This window comes from Schistocerca cancellata, chromosome 8, assembly GCF_023864275.1.
Source record: "Schistocerca cancellata isolate TAMUIC-IGC-003103 chromosome 8, iqSchCanc2.1, whole genome shotgun sequence".
NCBI lineage: Eukaryota > Metazoa > Arthropoda > Insecta > Orthoptera > Acrididae > Schistocerca > Schistocerca cancellata.
The window spans coordinates 339,733,973-339,749,117 of NC_064633.1; the positions used below are offsets into that span (position 1 = coordinate 339,733,973).

Below are 15,145 nucleotides of genomic sequence, written 5' to 3' on the forward strand. Positions count from 1 at the left end.
GCGAAAAGGCTAAGGAGGGATGGCTAGAGGATGAATGTAAGGATGTAGAGGCATATATCATTAGGTTAAGATATATACTGCCTACAGGAAAATTAAAGAGGCCTTTGGAGAAAAGAGAACAACTTGTATGAATATCAAGAGCCCAGGTGGAAAACCAGTCCTAAAGAAAGAAGTGAAAGCATAAAGGGTGAAGTAGTATATAGAGGGCCTACATAAAGGCAGTGTACTTGAGGGCAATATTATGGAAATGGAAAAGAGCGTAGATGAAATGCGAGATATGATACTCCATGGTTTCACACAGAACTGAAAGACCGAAGTCGAAACAAGGCCCTAGGAGTAGACAACATTCAATTAGAACTGCTGATGGCCTTGGGAAAGCCATCCCTCACAAAACTCTACCATCTGGTGAGCAAGATGTATGAGACAGGCGAAATACCCTCAGACTTCAAGAAGAATATAATACTTCCAATACCAAAGAAGGCAGGTGTTGACAGGTGTGAAAATTACCAAACTATCACTTTAATAAGTCACAGCTGCAAAATACTAACATGAATTCTTTATGGATGGATGGAAAAACTCATAGAAGCCGACCTCGGGGAAGATTGGCTTGGATTCCGTAGGAATGGAACCTGTGAGGCTATACCGACCCTACAACTTATTGTAGAAGATAGATCAAGGAATGGCAAACCTACGTTTCTAGCATTTGTAAACTTAGAGTAAGCTTTTGACACTGTTGACAGGTTACTCTCTTTCAAATTCTGAAGGCGGCAGGGGTAAAATACAGGGAGCGAAAGGCTATATACAATTTGTACAGAAACCAGATGGCAGCTACAAGAGTCAAGGGGCTTGATAGGGAAGCAGTGGTTGAGAAGCGAGCGAGACAGTGTTGTAGCATATACCCGATGTTATGCAATCTGTATATTGACGAAGCAGTAAAGGAAACAAAAGAAAAATTTGGAGTAGGAATTAAAATCCATGGAGAAGAAAAAAAAAACTTTGAGGTTTGCCAATGACATTGTAATTCTGCCATAGACAGCAAAGGACCTGGAAAAGCAGTTGAATGTAATAGACTGTGTCTTGAGAGGAGGATATAAGATGAACATCAAGAAAACAAGAATAATGGAATGTAGTTGAATTAAATTGGGTGATGCTGAGGGAATTAGATTAGGAAATGAGACACTTAAAGTAGTAAAGGAGTTTTTCTATTTGGGGATCAAAATAACTGATGATGGTCAAAGTAAAGAGGACATAAAATGTAGACTGGCAATGGCAAGGAAAGCATTTTTGAAGAAGAGAAATTTGTTAACATTGAGTATAGATTTAAGTGTCAGGAAGTCTTTTCTGAAAGTATTTGTATGGAATGTAGCAATGTATGGAAGTGAAACATTGATGATAAAAAGTTTAGACAAGAAGAGAATAGAAGTTTTTGAAATGTAGTGCTACAGAAGAATGCTGAAGGTTAGATGGATAGATCATGTAACAAATGAGGAGGTACTGAACAGAACTGGGGAGAAGAGGAATTTGTGGCACAACTTGACTAGAAGAAGGGATCGGTTGCTAGGACAATTTTTTGAGGCATCAAGGGATACCAATTTAGTGTTGGAGGACAGCATGGAGAGTAAAAATCGTAGAGGAAGACCAAGAGATAAATACACTGACCAGATTCAGAACATTGTAGATTGCAGTAGGTACTTGGAGATGAAGAGACTTGCACAGGATAGACTAGCATGGAGAGCTGCATCAAACCAGTCTCTGGACTGAAAACAACAACAACAACAACAAGATCAGTACAGGGTTACTTTGCAGAGAGATTAAAACAAGCCACTTCTCACTATCATGTCTGTTCCAAGAAAAGAAAGTGTACATTTATTACATTATACAGACAAAGTTTTGGATTTTTGGACTGATACAATAAAATAGCGGTTTGCATCATCACCAATTACCACATTTAATGAGAGAATGTCAGCTGTTGGGATTTTGTGTGGCTGTGACCATTTCATAATCTCAGCTTAGTCACATTTTATGGGCTAGATTGTGAAATGCATGAGGTAGTAACCGCAGCTTATGAAAAATCTTTTTAAGTAACACAAATAATTTTCAAAGTCTTCACTGCCTGAAGGAGAATTGGTAAAACTACATTGTGCATATTTGAACGGTGATTTTATGCTGTTCTTGCATTTTATTTGAACCAAAAGCAAAAGAATCTGTCTTTGGCACAAATATTGTTATTATGCAAACAGATATATCCACCACAGGGAAAGATTTAATGTTTTTAGAAATTACTGCATTGTTTTCTCCATTTGGCTTTCTGTCTACTACATAAAACCAAGGTATATTTTGTTTGGTGCTACAAATCAGGTGAATAGGTAAAAATATTTTTTTTTATGAATGGTTTTTGTTTTGCCCGATCCGTTTTTAATGGCTTACAGTTATTACGACTTAAAACTGAGGTAATTGTTGTGGACAGTTTTGTCTAATATTCCCTTCACTGTAGTGATTTACTTACAGGACAGCTACATAGACATGAAGTATAACTGCAGTAAATAGGAGATTCCCAGAAGAAATGACTTAAATGGTAGGCCTACTAGGAAACATGCTGTTTGTCACTAATTCCTGAAACTCTTTCAAAAACTTATTGAAAATGACTATCGTAGAGTGATGGTCACTTTTATGCATTGTAGTTAGAGATAAACCTCATTCTCTCTCACGTATTCACTTAACTGATGCTGTTGTTCATGTTAGAAAAGTTTATATTGCCAATCATAAATCACACAAAAGAGTAGGTGTATTGCAATGTCATTGTAAGAATTCCTTGGTGGCAGAGTTGTGATAAAGGACTTTTTGTCAGAAGGAACAAGGTTTAAATTCACTGTGAAATTTGTGCAGTGTATGGAGAGGTTGTCATGAGTGATAGTGATGTGAAACATTTGTGCAGAATGTTAGGGGATGGACTAAATGATGTGCATGATGAGGCATTGAATAGACAACCATCTTTAGTCATTGATAAAGTCATACAAAAAATGGGCAGAATATATGGAGAAAACTAACAGTTTGCAATTGCGGTAATTATTCAACAAGTTTCCTCATCCGTGAACAGTTGTGAGCTGCAATAACATACAGGTTAAGCTACCTCAACTTATCTGCCAAAATTTTCTTGTCATTGTGAGACCCTCAGAATTGCTTCAGCTATCACGTTTCTGCAGTGGCGCGCAGATGAAGGTGGTCATTTTCTGTGTGACATTGTGAAGTGATAAAACATAGGTTCCATATGTAAGCATTTAAATAAAAATTGTGGAATGATTGACAAGCTTTAGATTGAAATTACTTTGCTGTGCTAGATATAGTTATGACTTAGCTCCCAGTGATATGCACCTCTCCTCTGTCTTGAAAAAATAGCTATTCTTACTACAGCGTTTTCAAAGATACCATCAAATCATGCTTAAGGCCACTGGTGACATAGCTCTGTGATGAGTGTGTGCAGAAGTTCATGCATCAGTATAAAAAAGTCATGTGCTATGAAGTAACTGACAATTCTGGTATAAGGTGTGCACAGTATTTGATTACATGTTGTTGTTCATAACAAGGTGGAAACAACTTTCCAGGTAGCCTATTATTTTAACACTTCAGGTAATAGAAAAGGTTTATGGTTTAGTATTGCCAGTGTGTGTGTGTGTGTGTGTGTGTGTGTGTGTGTGTGTGTGTGTGTGTGTGTGTGTTTTAGGAGAAGATATGTGTTACAATAAAACTGCCAATTTCCTAATTAATAAGTTTCACTTGTCATTATGTGTGTACTATGAATGAATAAAAATCTTGGTAATTGCACTTTCATTCCCATTACTGGTTTGTTTGAGTACTGTCACTCTGTAGCATTTTCCATGTGACTCTGCTCTTGTAGGAAGAAAGTGCCTAATTAAGAAAGCAGGTATTTAGTATTTGAATCCTGACCGATACTTTTGTATTTAAAAATAATCCCCTATTTAAGTTTGTGTGTCAAGTCCTTTTCATGAAATACACTGCATGACAAAAAAAGTGAAGCACCCAGAAGGCGAGGATGAAACGAAGTGAAACTTTGTGGGTTGAGAGGATATACAATGTTATTTCAAGGATTACAAATTGACTCAAGTTTACAAGGAACTTGGTAGTATGAGCCCAATATGATGTTGCAGCCTCTCCCATGTGACCCTTTCGTGGTCTGGATGCATGTATTTATTTCTCCTGAGGCAAGGTGGCCTACATCTGGTTCTTAATATTCTGATTTCTGATACTATCATTAGCACAGTTTATGTCCGAAGTGATCCCGCACGTGTTCTGTTCCAGACAGGTCTGGGGATTTTGCTGACCACGGAAGAATCGCAACATCATTAAGGCAGTTCATAGGGCTTTGTGTGAATGTGCATAGTTCCTTTGAAAAATTGCACCTAAATACATTTGCATGAGAGGCAAGGATGAGGACACAGGATGTCTGTTACTTACCATTGTGCTGTGAGAGTTCCCTCAATCATTATGAGCCATGACCGGAAGAACAAAGGAAGTCATTGGCTACTGATAGGATGAGAATGTTATATAAAAGTAATACCGCTGTGTGTCTCCAAAAAGTAGGAAGAAGGGACCTCTCCAGGTCACAGCTATACTGGGCAACAGTGTTCGTCTGGGGTAGTGCAGAATGGTGGGTTGATTGCTGAACACACTGTGACACCGTCAGCAGTCCTTGCTTCCAAATCATGGTACCCGTCCAACATATGAGATAGTAATGCACTATTTTGTCTGCTAGTAGTCTCCAACCAGTGGTTTGGTTTGAGACAGAATGTTGCTGGGAGTTCTTGATTGTCAGGGTTCACAGTCCCAGAACAAAGGAAGTCATTGGCTACTGATAGGATGAGAATGTTATATAAAAGTTTTATCTGAATCACCAACTGATGAGAGAGATGCACACTACTAATGAATGGATGTCCCTGGCTAGCCGAAGAACAATGGAACTTTATTAACACAACACATCAAGCAAGTTCAACATAAAGCAGCTTCGAAATAATCTATCTAAAGGATTGTCCAGATTTGATGTGAGAATGACACAATATACAGTAAAAGTTTCTTAGAAGATATAAACCATATCGTTAATGCTAGATGTAGTCACTGAATTGAGTCTGCTGGCGTGCCCTAATAGGGTATTGTAATGTACCCCGTGGTGTATGCACTCGAGGTGACTCGACAGTCGGGATGCAGTATAGCCCAGAGTGTACTGTGCACTCAGCGGATGAAACTCTTATTGAGGAACTGTGTAATGTTTGGCATTAAGCCCAGAGAATAGTGAACTCCCAGTGGTTGTGATGCTGATTTACAAGAAGGACGGTACATTGCTATTTGATTGGTGGCTGAACCATAGGTGACACCAAAGATAACAGCCCGAGGTGGCGCAGTTGTTAGTACACTGGACTTACATTTGGGAGAAAGACAGTTCAGATCCACTTCCAGCCATCCAGATTTAGATTTTCTGTAATTTTGCGAAATCGCTCCAGGTAAATTCTAGGATGGTTCTTTTGAAAAGGGCAAGGTGGATTTCCTTCTCCATCATTTCGTAATCTGAGCTTGTGCTCCATCTCTAATTATTTCACTTCTGCTGGGATGTTAAGCTCTAATCTTCCTTCTGCCCTTCACAAATCTGGATAATGCACGATTCAACCAGCTGGCCAAGTGGAGACCCAGAGTACGGTTCCTTTCAAACTCCGTCAGGTGCTGACGATGCTGTTACACATAGGCGGCATCTCCATGATCTTCAAAGTGACCTCTCAGCTTCTGACACTGTTCACACCCCTTATATACCGGATCAGACTTAACAACACTTACCATGAATGACACTAATGCACTCTGTTGGCCATAGTACCTGTCACAGAGAATTGCAGCTCTATGTATTTAGATACTTGCTGATCATGTGGACATGTATTAAGTTATATTGACATCTGCCATGTCTTCTGGGTGCTTCACTTTTTTGGTCAGCTGGTGTATATTGATTCACTGTGTATTAAATCCATAAGAAAATAATTTTACTTTCATACTGTTAACATGTGTGTTAGCTGAAAACATTATCTGCACTTAGATGTTGAGGGGTGATGGGGGAGGGGAACAATTTTGGTGTCATTTTGTGGACTGTTTCCTGTCATGACCAATTTTTTTCAGGTTTTTCCAGTCCTGCATCTTTGCAGCCATTGTAAATGTAAAAAAGGACGGACTACAAAGTACCGTTGTTAATAGAGTACAAGGGCTGTCCGGACATTCATCTAAAGTCGCCACTTTCTCATCGAAGGTAAATGATACATGCAAGAAAATTTGAATCTGGTTTTTAGGAAATTTGATATTTATATTTCTCCTTACTATATTCCTATATTAAATCAAAACCCTTTTTTCGGTGCTGCATGTTGCTATGTTTATTTTGATTAATGTTGTTTTTTTGCTAGTGATTCTCATGTTTACCATTACATTATTTCACGTTAAAACATTTCTGTTGAACTTCCTGATCATCTCCATTCTTGCAGGGAAAATCATTCTGGTTCCACAGCTGATGATAATGTTTCTGGAAATAACCTGTCCACAGGTATAGTTGAATTCTTTATTTAGTCACAGCCAATTCCGAGGAAAAAATCTCATTTTCAAAAGATTGACATCACCGTCATCAAACAGAATTAATGATTGTAGAAAGTCCACAAAAATAATGGAAATGAAGTCTGAAATTACATACAAACAAAACTACATTTTTCCATCATATTAACAGTAATAAGCAGGAGCTGATCAAAGACAATATAGTGAGGCTTAGCCTTGAAACTGGTTGTGACAAAATAAAGAAGCCAACTTCAGCTGTGGAATATTTATTTCCTGGAATATTTTTACCGAAGTAGCTGTGTGCCCAGACATGGATTTTGAAAGCAATAAGAAAATATTCATTATCTTCTTAGTTATATTTCCACCACATGCAGTCTTTGTTAAAAATTGTCTTATAAGGTAAACAGAGTTAATTCTATCTCCTGTTTATTTAACAGTTTGTACTGTATTTATAAAATGCTTTATTGTCTACTAAAAATGGTACAGATGAGATCATGGAAAAATTGGTACACATGAGATAATGAGAAACATCTCAAATTACCGCTCTTGTTCTAAGCATGATAATGGTTACCTATAAAACCAATAAATATGTATTCATTCTCTTACAAAATACCATACTTGAATCATCTGATTCCCAGAAACAATTACTTTTCAAAAGTTTTGTCTTGCGATGAGATCAGCACTACTGCAAACCTTTCTCACATCTCCTAAAATAATCCATTTATATGAAATGGAAATATCAGTTGTACAAGAAGTTTTGACCTGACGATCCTGCACTCAGGGTTAAGTTTTGTGAATGTGTTTTAAGACAAGTTCATGAGGGTGAAATGGATCATTACCTCATTCTGTTTTCAGATGAGGCTTGGTTCCATTTTCATGAGTATGTTAATTCCCAAAACTGTTGACATTGGAGTGCAGGTTCTTCTTGAGGAACCCCTTCATGATCAGAAAATAGGGGTGTGGTGCAACAGTTAGTGGGACAGAAAAATAGGACCCATTTTTTTTTTGCAATGACAGTTAAGAGAAAGTTACGTGCAAAACATTTTGCGACCTTTTTTAACAAACTGGGTGAAAGAGAATTAAGCTTCACATTTTTTCAACAGGATTCAGCAAGGGCTAATACGGCCAATGTTTCTTTGAACGCAGTTCACGATGTGTTTGATGAAAGAGTGAGTAGTAACACAATCTAGCTCACTATAAGTCCTGATTTAACTCCCTGCGAGTTTTATTTGTGGGGTGCACTGAAAGACAAAGTGTACACAACAAATCCTCACACGATAGAGAAACTCGAGGATAATATCCATGAATCAGTATGTACAAGAGCTGATGGGGACTCCTTTGTCTTGATGAAACTTTAGTTTTTTGTAGAACATTCAGAGGACGAGTTTGTGGAGGTGGACGGCTAGTCCAAAATGCGGTCAGTCAGTCTTGATAAAAACAGCATCCTGTCCTCAGTCATGGCATTACTCACTTGCGACAAGCTGGGGGATGTTTCCATTACCATTGCACCTCATAAGAACTTAAATATGGTCCAGGGTATTATATTCCAAAGGGACCTTCTATTGCAGTCTGACGACAAGCTGTGTGCCAGAGCGACGAGAGTTCATTTCGTCCGGCGCATTCATCGGGGTCCGAGGGATAATCAGATCTCCACCGGTGCCTTCGTCTTGGCTTTTGAGGGTGACACATTACCCGAGAAGGTCAAAGTGATGGTCTACCGCTGTGATATCAAGCCATATATCCCTCCCCCAATGTGGTGCTTTAAGTGCTGGAAGTTCAGACATGTGTCTTCCCACTGTATTTCCAGCATCACATGTCGAGATTGTGGACGTCCATTCCATCCCAATACTCCATATGCCCCACCTCCCATCTGTGTCAACTATGGAGAACCCTCATTCTCCTTGCTCACCAGACTGCAGGATTTTACAGAGAGAAAGGAAAATCATGGAATACAAGACCCTGGACTGACTGACCTACACTGAGGCCAAGAGGAAATTTGAGCACCTACATCCTGTGGCTATGACCTCCTCTTATGCCGCTGCTACGAGAACAGTTGTAGCCCCATCAGTTCCATGAGCTCCAGTCGGCTCTCAGAGCTGGAAGACTACACCTGCCCCCTTGATGGTGGGGGCCACTTCCCTCCCTGTTGTTCCTGCACCACCTACCTCGGGAGCACTGTCCCCCCAACCATCAGGGACACCAGTCCCCACTTCTTGACCTGAGAAGCGTAAGTCTTCTTCAGCTCCTCTCGCCGGGTAGGGGTCCCTTGGGTCACCCCCTTCCCAGGTTTCTGCTAGTGGGACAGATGACATCTGCCAGTGGCTGAAGTGCCCAAAAGCAGCTGGTCGTAGGGCTTCATTATCATCCTCAGTCCCGGAGACTGAATCAGTGAAGCCCTCCCAGCCAGAGAAACCCAAGAATCAGCGAGAGAAATCCAGAAAGAAGATCCCCCAAGACCAAGGGAATTGCGGTGGCACCCACACCACTGCTGCCTACAAGCTCTGCATCTGAAGATGATGTGAAGATTCTGGCATCCACTGAGGACTTAGATCTCGCCAGACTCTCAGACACAATGGATATGGCCTGTTCAGAAAATAAGTCAGCAGCAGCAGATGACCCTGAGGCATAGACTGCCTCATTGAGTGTTCCATGCCTTCCCAGTCTCACGACCACGTCATCCTCCAATGGAATTGCAGCGGTTTTTTCCACCACGTGGCTGAGCTATGGCAACTGTTAATCTTTAGACCAGCTTTCTGCATTGCCCTCCAGGAAACCTGGTTCCTGACAATGCGGACCCCTGCCCTTCGCAGCTACAGGAAATATTACAAAAACCGTAGCGAATATAATAGTGTGTCAGGTGGAGTTTGAGTTTATGTCCTGAACTCGGTATGTAGTGAACCTGTTGCCCTCCAAACTCCTCTTGTAGCTGTGGCTGTCAGGATATGGACGAAACAGGAAATAACTGTCTGTAACGTATATCTCACTCCAGATGGTACGATACTCCTGAGCGTATTGGCTGCACTGATTGGATCAGCTCCCTAAACCTTTCCTACTTTTGGGAAATTTTAACATGCATAACCCCTTGTGGGGTGGCACCATGCTTGCTGGCCGAGGTATGGAGGTCAAAAATTTACTGTCACAACTCAACTTCTGCCTCTTAAATACTGGGGCCACCACACATTTCACTGTGGCTCATGGTAGTTACTTGGCCATTGATTTATCAATTTGCAGCCCAGGACTTTTCCAATCTATCCACTAGAGAGCACATGACTACCTGTGTGGTAGTGACCACTTCCTCATCTTCCTGTCGCTCTCCCGGCATCATACCCATGGATGCCTACCCAGATGGGCTTTAAACAAGGCAGACTGGGTAGCCTTCACCTCTTCTGTCACCGTTGAATCTCCCCACGTGGTGCCATTGATGTTGTGATTGAGCAGGTCAGTAAAACAATAATTTTCATGGCAGAGAATGCCATCCCTCTTTCTATTGGGTGCCCCCGGCGAAAGACAGTCCCTTGGTGGTCGCCAGAAGTCGCTGAGGCAATTAAAGAGCATTAGCGAGCTCTACAGTGACATAAACGGCACCCTTCCCTAGAGCACCCAATAGCCTTTAAGCGGCTCTGTGCCCACATTCGCCTGCTTATAAAACGACGGAAACAGGAGTTCTGCAGGTTCGCAGGAGAGCTTCTGTAAAGTTTGAAAGGTAGGAGACGAGATACTGGCAGAAGTAAAGCTGTGAGTACTGGGCGTGAGTCGTACTTCGGTAGCTCAGATGGTAGAGCACTTGCCTGCGAAAGGCAACGGTCCCGAGTTCGAGTCTTGGTCGGGCACACAGTTTTAATCTGCCAGGAAGTTTCATATCAGCGCACACTCCGCTGCAGAGTGAAAATCTCATTCTGGAAACAGGAGTGTTGGGAGAGGTACATGTTTGGACGAAGATCAGACATCTTTATGGGTATCAGACCCCAACAGTTGTCCCTGGCGTTAACATGAATGGCGTGATCTCTACCGCACAATTGCCGAGCACTTTGCTGAGCCTCTGCATCCGAGAACTACCCCCTCCCCCCAGTCTTCTTTCACACCCTCAAATGTTAGATGGGACAGAAAGTCCTCTCATTCACTACATGCCACAGTGAAAACTATAATGCCACATTTACAGAGTGGGAGCTCCTGAGCGCCCTTGCGCATTGCTCCAACACAGCTCCTGGGCCAGATCGGATCCACAGTCAGATGATTAAACCTCTCTTATCTGACTGCAAGCGATATCTGCTTGTCATCTTCAGCCGGATCTGGTGCGATGGCATCTTTCCCTCACAATGGTGGGAGAGCACCATCATACCGGTGCTAAAACCCGGTAAAAATCCGCTTGATGTGGATAGCTATCAGCCCATCAACCTCACAAACGTTCACTGTAAGTTGCTGGAACATATGGTGTGTCAGTGGTTGGGTTGGGTTGGGTCCTGGAGTCACGTGGCCTACTGGCTTCATGTCAGGGCGGCTTCCACCAGGGTCACTCTACCACTGATAGTCTTGTGTCCCTCGAGTCTGCCATCCGAACAGCCTTTTCCAGACACCAACACCTGTTTGCCGTCTTTTTTGACTTACATAAAGCATACAACATGACCTGGCGACGTCATATCCTTGCCACATTGGTATGAGTGGGGTCTCCAGGGCCCACTCCTGATTTTTATCCAGAATTTCCTGTCACTCCGTAATTTTCACGTCTAAGTTGGTGCCTCCCGTAGTCGTCCTACCCCCCCCCCTCCCCCATATTCAGGAGAATGATGTTCTGCAGGGCTCCATATTGAGCGTGTCTCTATTTTTAGTGGTCATTAACAGCCTAGCAGCAGCTGTAGGGCCTTGGTCTCCCCTTCTCTGTATGCGGATGACTTCTGCATTTTCTAGCCCACGGCTTCCAGTTTTCAGCCGCGAAGTTGTGTGTCATGCACTTCTGTCGGCATCATGCTGTTCATCTGGAACCTGAACTTTATCTTAATGATGATCCACTCAATGTAGTGGAGACATATCAATTCTTAGGTCTGGTTTTCGATGCCCGATTGACTTGGCTACCTCACATTCGTCAGCTTAAACGGGAGTGCTGGCAGCACCTCAATGTTCTCCGCGGCCTGAGCAACACCAGATGATGTGCAGAGAGCTGTATGCTGCTGCAGCTCTACAGGGCCATTGTTCAATCCCGCCTTGACTATGGGAGTCTGGTTTACGGTTTTGCCTCACCCTCAGCATTGCGTTTATTGGAGCCAGTGCACCACTGTGGCATTCGCCTAGCGATGGGAGCTTTTAGAGCAAGTCTGGTGACTAGTGTCCTGGTAGAGGCTGGAGTCCCACCATTGTGGATCCGACGTGCATAACTGCTCACCAGTTATATTGCACATATTCATAGTTCTCCTGAGCAACTGAATTACCGTCTCCTTTTCCCAGCCGTGGCAGTTCATCTCCCACATAAGCGGCCCAGGTCAGGGATCAAGATTGCGATTCACGTGCAATCCCTTCTCTCCGAAATGGAGTCCTTCCCTTTACCAACTCTACTTGAGGTCCATTCACGTACATGTCCATGGTGCATACCTCAGCTGAAGCTTCATCTGGACCTTTCGCATGGCCCTAAGGACTCCGTTAACCCCGCCGCTGTCGCTTTCTCTCGATTCTTGACGTGTACCAGGGCTCTGAAGTTGTTTACTCCAATGGCCCAATGGCTGACATTAATGTTGACTTCGCCTATGTCCACAGAGGCCATATTGAACAGCATTCCTTGCCTGCTGGCTGCAGTATATTCATTGCAGAGGTTGTGGCCATATCTCGTGCACTTCAGTACATCCGTTCCTGTTATGGTGAGTCGTTTCTTCTGTGTTCTGCTTCCCTGAGCAGCTTACAAGCTATCGACCAGTGCTACCCCCCCCATCGTTTGGTAGCGAACATCCAGGAGTCTCTCTCTGTCCTGGAATGATCCAGTCATTCAGTGGTGTTTGTGTATACCCCAGGACTCGTTAGAATCCCAGGCAATGAACTTGCTGACAGGCTGGCCAAACAGGCTATGTGGAAACCACTCCTGGAGACGGGCATCTCTGAAACTGACCTGCGTTCTGTCTTGACGACGCAAAGGTTTTTTGGCTTTGGGAGATGGAGTGGCATAACAGTATGCACAACAAACTGTGTGTCATTAAGGAGACTGCGAATGTGTGGAAGTCTTCCCTGCGGGTTTTTTGCTGTGAATCAGTTGTTCTTTGTTGGCTCCGCATTGGCCATACGAGACTCACACAGGGTTACCTCCTCCATCACGAGGACCCACCTTAATGTCGCTGTGGCTCCCAAATGATAGTCGTCCATCTCTTGCTGGACTGCCCACTTTGAGCCACTATGTGGCGGACTTTTAACTTTCCCAGTATCCTACCTTTGGTGTTGGGCAACAATGCCTCAACAGCAGCTTTAGTTTTACGTTTTATTCGTGAGGGTTGGTTTTATCATTTGATCTGAGTTTTAGCGCATGTTCTTTGTCCCTCTGTGTCCTCCACACTAGAGCTTTTAGGGTGGAGGTTTTAATGTGTTGCAGAGTGGCTGACTTCTCCTTTTTTAATTCTCATGGTCAGCATGCCATGGTAATCTGCTTCTTGTTTTTAATCTCTTCTCCCTGTTTCTTGCGTGTGTGGGCTTTTCCCATCCTGTTTTGTCCATTGTAGTGATTGTTGTCCTTCTGTCGTTCTTGTGGGGTTTTCTTCCTCCTGACGTATGTCTTTATTTTCTTCTTTCCCTTGGGTAATTGTTCTACTGGGAACAAGGGACCAATGACCTCACAGTTTGGTCCCTCCCCTCCCCCACTTTTAAACCAACCAACCCACCCCTTCAACCTATAGTGTGGCAGGTTCCATTGCCTCTGACCCAATAAGTCACCACTGGTGACTGGCACAATCTCCTCATGTTTAACAAAAAACTTATATTCCTTACCTCTTACAACACCCACTACTGCACACTCCATCTTTGCATGTATATTCATTGTATCTAATTTTACCAGGAATGCTTTTAGGTGGACTTACAGAGTTCCCATTTGCATTTAAAGGCTTCTTTCCACGTCTTCGTCCACCCTATGTCCATTACCAAAAATCTACTGCTGATACCTTCCATTCTGTGGTTCTCTTTGGCTGGCAGCACAGCTGTCCACACCTGTAACACTCCACGTTCGCAGAAAATACCCCACGTCTGTCTCGTACCCCTGTTGATATGTCAGTTTCTTCGCATTCCGTCACTAACCTAATAGCAGAATACAGATCCTTTGCTGCACCTATACGCACCCCTCTTGACATGTATGACAGCAACTTCCTCAAAAAGCATTGAGCACCCTCTACTCAGCTTCCTTTAATGAAATTGCATTTGCCGTGCCCCAAACTCGTATGTGTGTTCATTAACTTTCAAACAATGGAAATCCAGCCAGGAATATCAACAATGTAGGAAAAGACAGATAGCTACTTACCATAAAGAAGACATATCAAGTTGCAGACTGGCAGAGATTACCACCATCTCCAGCATCTTGGACCAGAATGCAACTGTCATGTGGGATGCAAGTAGCAGTCTGGTGGGAGTAGGGAAGAGGAAGGGTTAGTAGTGTACGGGTGGGGAGAGAGATGGCCACTGCCTGATGGAGTGTTCAGGAACAAGGCTGCCAACCAGTTGCAGCATGAGGAGGTTGTGGGGCAGGGAGGTGGGGGGCAAAAAGGAGCAAAAAAAGAGAGGAGCGGGAAAAGACGGGTAGGTGTGTTAAAGCGGGCAGCAAACAGAGAAGGTGGGAGACAAGAATGGGGATGAGATTATAGGACAGATGGGGTGGAAACTGTTGGGCGGAGGGTGTAGGTAGAGGCCGGGATAATTGCATGAGTAGAGAATGTGTTTTAAGGATAACTCCCATCTGTGCAGTTGAGAAAATCGGGTGGTGGAGGGGAGGATCCTGATGGTTCACATAGTGAAGCTGCCATTGAAATCAAGTTTATGTTCAGCTGCATGTTGTGCCACAGGGTTGTCTACTTTGCTCTTCGCCACTGTTTGGTGGTGGCCATTCATCGTGGTGGACAGCTGGTTGATAGTCACACCATTATAAAAAGCTGTGCAATGATTGCTGCAGGAATGGTAAATGAAGTGGCTGCTTTCACACATGGCCTGGCCCCTGATGGGTAGGATAAATGTGTGACAGGCCTGGAATAGGAAATTTTGGGTGGGTAGATTGGGCAGGTTTTGCACCTGGGTCTTCCACAGGGGCAAGGGTTTGGGATTGGAAGTGGCATAGGGATGGACTAGGATGTTGCGGAGGTTGGGTGAGCAATAGAATATCACTTTAGGAGGGGTGGGCAGTATCTTGGGTAGGGTGTCCCTCATTTCAAGGCATGATGATAGGTAGTCAACGCCCTGGTGAAGGATATGGTTCAGTTGTTCCAGTCCGGGGTGGCACTGGGTGGTAAAAGGGGTATTCCTCTGTGGCTGGTACTTAGGGTTGTTGGGAGAATTGGGGATGTGTGGGGAAATGGCATGGGAGATCTGTTTGCAGATTAGATCT

At 43.3% G+C, this 15,145-nt stretch overlaps 1 protein-coding gene across 3 annotated transcripts in view; it reads left to right on the forward strand.

The window, feature by feature from the left end:
* LOC126095327 (Hermansky-Pudlak syndrome 5 protein homolog) overlaps positions 1 to 15,145 on the forward strand; it is a 100,021-nt gene that overhangs the window by 68,574 nt on the left and 16,302 nt on the right. For all 3 annotated transcript variants that reach the window (XM_049910134.1, XM_049910132.1, XM_049910133.1), the window contains exon 6: positions 6,172 to 6,298. In XM_049910134.1, the coding sequence (XP_049766091.1) occupies positions 6,172 to 6,298 (127 nt within the window). The remainder of the gene's footprint in view (positions 1 to 6,171; positions 6,299 to 15,145) is intronic.